Source organism: Terrapene carolina, unplaced genomic scaffold, assembly GCF_002925995.2.
Source record: "Terrapene carolina triunguis isolate 2854851 unplaced genomic scaffold, T_m_triunguis-2.0 Scaffold30224, whole genome shotgun sequence".
NCBI classification, from domain to species: Eukaryota; Metazoa; Chordata; order Testudines; family Emydidae; genus Terrapene; species Terrapene triunguis.
The window spans coordinates 481-6,312 of record NW_020694575.1 but is presented as its reverse complement, the minus strand read 5'-3'; the positions used below and the strand labels follow the sequence as shown (position 1 = coordinate 6,312).

Sequence of the window (5,832 nt, the reverse complement as noted above, 5' to 3'; positions counted from 1 at the left end):
CCATGTTTGTAACTGCTTTCACTGGGAAGAGATAGGGCAGGATGTGTGGAAACCTGTGATCGCAGGGGGCTCTGTACCCCTTTAGGGTTTCCATGGGTCCCCGCTGGGCACTCCTTTGCTGAGCTGACAAAAATAGAATTTTGAAATGTTGGGTAAGAACAGGAGAAAGCCTCTGGAGTGGAACATATTTCTGAGCTGTATATTTACACTGCCTTTCAGAAGCTATTATGCAGGTATCTTCAGGCACGTTAAATGGAAGAGATTAGCCTTACCTCTGTTTGCACCATTAAAGGTCGATGCATTCGAAGTTCATATACTACTCCATACACATCACTGATGTTATCCATTTCTATTTGCTGGATCAGGCGGTCAATTGCAATGAAAGTACCTGTCCTGCCAACACCAGCACTGCAATAAAATGACTATGCGTTAGACGGAAGTATGATGGCCTTTCACCTATTACTTTCTCTTAATTATATACAACCCAGGGCCTGATGGAAAGCCATTGAAGTTATTAGGAAGATTTCCACTGACTTCAGTGGGCATTGGGATAAAGGCTCTTACAGTCTGTAGGAGTTCTTATTACCATTGTCAGTAGGGCTGTATGATTCCATCTGGGCTCGCAAAACCCATACAAATTATACATAAAGTGCTTTATAAGGCAATTTTTGGTGATGAATTTTCCAGTCAATGAGAGACCCCCAAAAGGACTACAGCAACAAAACCCCTTAATGAACTGTTTACTGTAGGGCAATGCATTTTGGCATCCACACTGTTTTATTGCATTTCTCATGTGTACAGCAAAGGGCCCTTTCATATAGCTTGGCAGGATGAACAATACACATACTTAAATAGTAAAGGTGTTGAGCTTTTTCTACTGCTTGAAATATTTAACTTGCTCTTAAAAGGAAGCCAGTGTGGAATTACTGTACCTGCAGTGCACCAGAGTAGGAGAATCTGGGGGATTTTGTCTAATGTTTTCCTGTACCAGATGTCTAAAGTTAATAAGAAGGTCTGTTGTCTCTGGAACACCATGGTCAGGCCAGGAAGTGAAATGGAACTGGCGTACAGAGTGGCTTTCAGTTGCATCCCTCTAAAAGAACATACATTGAAGATGAGAAATTAGGCCTCAAGAGAACATCACAAAACAATTATGGTAGGAAAATATTTCAGCTAGTTCAGCATTATTACAGTTGCCTCCTGTGAACTGTGCACTACTTTATGGATACATTATTCAGTTTTCTCTTTATGGCTGAGGAAACCCTTTGCCCAGATAAAGGTTTGAAATTCTTCTCTTTTGCCTTTGCCTTTATACTGTGGTCTCTTTAGTGTGTGAGTAAGGCCTTCTCATGTCAGCATGGGTTGCAGGATCACAGCCTGGGCTCTGCATCACTGCTGCTAGTGATCCCATAATGTGACTGGATCCTGTAGACAAATTTTCATGCAGAGATCCCTTAATCACAAATGGGGTCCCATACTGACAATTCATTAGCAGGCCCATCAGAAGGTTATATAATAGAGCACTGAAAGGTCAAATTATGGGTCCAATCAGCAGGTGCACATTTAGTCCCTGACTCCTATTGCTGATACACAGCATGAAACACCTTAATCAGATCTTAAGCAGCAAGGAGACTAGTGCTATCATGTCCCAAATTAAAACAAGCTGTACAATATTTTTCCTTTAGCTAAGTTTACTTTTGTTGTGAAGTCTGCAGGAATGATTGCTTTCCCTATTCTGATTTGACTTGGATGGTGAAGTTTCTCTTCCCAGAGATGCAGTAGATTATTTCTACAAACACATTAGAGTGTTATACACCCAATGAATTACTCACGTCTTCCACTGTGAAGTCTCTTATTGTCCATTCTGGAAGGACATACTCTGAGACCAATGTTACAGTAATGTCATCGTAATAGTTGGATCCTTTGTCTGGCCAATATTCCTCACATTTTGTCTAAAAAGAAAGCGATAATGTTAGCTATACTGTACAGCAGTAATACAGGAGCGCAAAGAAAAAGCAAGGCGGGGGGAAAGCAGTGCAAGGATAAATTGTGTATTTTCCCCTTTTATCCCTAAATTACAGTCCAGCCTAGACTTGAGGACATTCAATAGATAGTTGTAAACCATAATAATCATGATTAACTTTTGGGAAATTAATCAGAAAACAAGGTAATATAATTTACTCATAAAAGATTCTAGATGACAATAGGTTTAAAGCAATACAAAACACAATTCCGTTCCTGATTTTCATTGCTTACTTATGCTTTAGTGTCCTGAGGTATAAAATTTTTCTGTGGTATGGACAAAATGGGTTACATTGATCACTAATGTAACTTTATTGCCCTGTCCAGACACCCTTCTCTGGGGCTGCCAGCAGCACTAGTTACCTCCCTTGTGATGCCTGCAGCTGAACTATGGCTGCCTCCTGTACAAACATACTGGGAAATAGCAGGGTTGGCGAGAGAAGGAGAAAGCTTGCTCCATCTTCCCATCCCAGCGCACCCTGTGCCAAAGCAGTTATAATTTGGCCACATGAATGTCATCTGTTAGATATCGATGGCCTGATTCCAAGGGTTCAGAGTACTCACAGCTCCCACTGACGTCAACAGGAGTCATGGATGCTCAGTACCTCTGAATATCTAGTCAACAGAGGCTTATTCTGCTTGATGCACCTGTCCCACTTACAATTAGTGGGACTTGTGCATGTAAATCTCCCATCCATTGATGGGAGACTCGGCTTCAAAATATTCTGACTCTAACATGAAACAAAGATTGTAATATTTCTTGTATTTATACTTGGCCCCCACCTTGCTCCAAAATAACCCAACTCTGCTGACCTCAGCAGGGAGGATGGGCAGGGTTGCCAGGTCTCTGGGCACCTGACAAAGTTTAAGTTTAATATTTATTTTATTTTAAATATTTTATATTTTTAATCACTTTTGTTTTGAAACGTTAAAGCAAAATTCTGTTTTTGTTTGTTTGTTTTCCCCCAAAATAAAATTTCAGAATTCCCATTCTTTGGGAAATTTCATGGTTTCATTTCAATGCAGAATTTTATTTTATTTTTTGAGATTTCAGAATTTCCTGCAGAACAGGAATTCCAGGTTCCAGTCAGCTGAAAATTCCTCATGTTGTGAAAATTTCTATCCTCATGATTTGTGTTTTAAAATGAAAATGAATCAACAATAGCATGAAGCTACCTGGGTTCAAATATACTTTTTTAAACCAACTTAAACAATAAGAGAAAGGGTAGTTAAGCACTGGAACAAATTACCTACGGAGGTAATGGAATCTCTGTCACTAGAGGTTTCTAAGAACAGGTTACACAAACACCTGTCAAGGATGGTCTAGATAATATGTAGTCCTGCCTTTAGTGCAGAGGACTGGACTAGATGATCTACTGAGGTCCCTTTCAGGTCTCCATTCTTATGATTCTATGACCTTCTGTATATATTGCAAAAGATGCCTTTCTGAAAGGGTTTTTGCAGATGTTTGAAGGCAGTCTCCTGGAACGACAAAGGGCTGGGAAGGGAGCTTTTTTTGCAGAGTTCTTGTCAGACTGATTGTTTAATGCTGCTGGGATTATGTTGTTAATGCGTCGTAGGGCACTGAAGCCTGTACAGCTATCCTTCATAATCACAATAAATAAGTACATTATATTCCAATCTCCCTGGTCACTCAATAACAGACTTAAAAGTGGCAATTCTTCAACAACAAAAAACTTCAAAAACAAACTCCAATGAGAAACTGCAGAACTGAAATTAATTTGCTAACTGGATACCATCAAATTAGGCCTGAATAAAGACTGGGAGTGGATTTGTTAGTCTCTAAGGTGCCACAAGTACTCCTCATTTTTACAAAAACGAATTTCCCCTTGCTAAATACTCACACCTTCTTGTCAACTGTTTGAAATGGGCCACCTTGTTTACATTGGCCTCATTAACACTACAAAAGTGATTTCCACTCCTTCTGCTTGTCAACTCTTGAGAATAGCCTACTTCAAACTTAATTGAATTGGCTCATTAGCCCTGACCCCCCACTTGGTAAGGCAACTTCCATCTTTTCATATGCTGTGTATTTATACCTCCCTACTGTATGTTCTACTCCATGCATCTGATGAAGTGGGTTTTAGACCATGAAAGCTTATGCCCAAATAAATTTGTTAGTCTCTAAAGTGATTCAAAACCAATTCTTTTTTGTTTAGCATGTGCATCTCATTGCCTTTTTAGCCAGCCTCAGCTGTATGATACTGAGATTAGCTAGGTAGTCAGATGAACTTTTTTTCCTTTCATTTTTACAAAAGACTTGGCTCCTGCTCTCACTGCAGTCACTGAGAGTTTTGCCACTGACTTCAGTGGAAGCATATCAGGCCCAAATGGAAAGTTAATACATTTAAACATATACGGTGAAAGAGGGACAAAAAATTGACACAAAAAATACAAACGAAGCAAAGTTAAGGTTGCTTGTGTAGCTTCAGCTCTGGCATTTTCTGTCTGAGTGGTTAGCTGAGCAACCAGAACATTCTCAAGAAGGGGATAAAATTGCTTTACACTTTGCTGTCTAAGACACGATTGAACCACAATCCTGTGTTCAGAGCCACATGAGTGAATCCAATTGGAGGACGGGGGGGGGGGGGTGTATTTTCTAGCATTTTTGATGCTTCTGCATTTCTTTTTTTCTTGCAGTATTGATTGGATTTGTTGGTTCATCTAGTCAAGTATCCTGCTTCCAGTAAGGGCCATTACTAGATGCTTCAGAGGAAGGCTAAAAAGTCCATAATGTACCTAAACCAATTGTGCAATGCTGAACTCCCCCCACCCCCCCCAAAAAAATTCCTGCTAGATCCCAAACAGTAATGAGAACATGAAAGTGGATGAAATAAACTTCACGCATGTTCTCTAATCTTTAAAGACTTTGGAGTCCCAGGATAAACAGGTGCTAGATAAATATAATTGTGTTATTTTTTACTACTTAGAATTAGTGGATTGCATCACAAAGGAAAATGCATTTTTAACAAAAACATACCCTGCCTTGTTCAACACATTTTGTTAACATAACAATAGCATAGATATTTTTTTCCCAAATCATGCGCCAGAAGTCTTGCACAGTGTTGGGTAAGGGGCCTTGTGCAGCAATAAATTCTTTCTTGGAGTTGTATCCCTAAAATAAAAATAAAACCACATAACTATTTTTAATGATCAGATAAGAACAACATTTTTAAAGCTTCACATAACTTTATAAGTCTGTCAAAAAACAGACCCAATTTTTAATGTTAATGATTTTAGTATACTTACGGGCATATAATTTGCATTAATATAATCATCAGTTGGATGGTTTTGGATCGAAAGTTTAACACGGGAAATGTCATCTGCAAACAAAAAAGTGTTTGTTAGGATTTTAAACTTTTTGCAAAATACTACGTATGTTTAAAACAGGAGCCCTGAATAAAGGCTTCAAAATCAATATGTATTTTTAAAATTAGAATATATGTTACTATAGGAATCAGAAATAGGAAGGTTTTATAATCTAGAATAGATTTAGTGAATGATGTCTATAAAAGATAAGTGTTCAGCAAAATAAAATTAATTTTCAGAATATTGATCAAACTGATTATTTTTAATATGGACTATATAGTATGTGTGCATGTGCAGAAGACAGGCAGTTTTCAAATGCCGTACAATTTAAAGCACAGATGAATGGGTATATAAGGAGTGATAAAGTATAAGCTATTTCGTTAGGAGACAGTAGTATACATATATATCAATTTAGAATAAAATACATGGATCGCATTGTAAGATTTCAAGAAGTGTGAAATAAATAGAATAAATCTAGGG

At 38.2% G+C, this 5,832-nt stretch overlaps 1 protein-coding gene across 1 annotated transcript; it reads right to left on the bottom strand.

Annotated features, from left to right (window-relative positions):
* Positions 1 to 272: 272 nt before the first annotated feature.
* LOC113409155 (receptor-type tyrosine-protein phosphatase eta-like) lies at positions 273 to 5,366 on the bottom strand (the record flags this gene model as incomplete). Its single annotated transcript, XM_026662771.1, has 5 exons — positions 273 to 408; positions 933 to 1,093; positions 1,833 to 1,952; positions 5,024 to 5,158; positions 5,293 to 5,366. Coding segments are annotated over 5 exons (626 nt in total), but the record flags the coding sequence as incomplete, so codon positions are not given.
* Between the last annotated feature and the right edge of the window lie 466 nt (positions 5,367 to 5,832).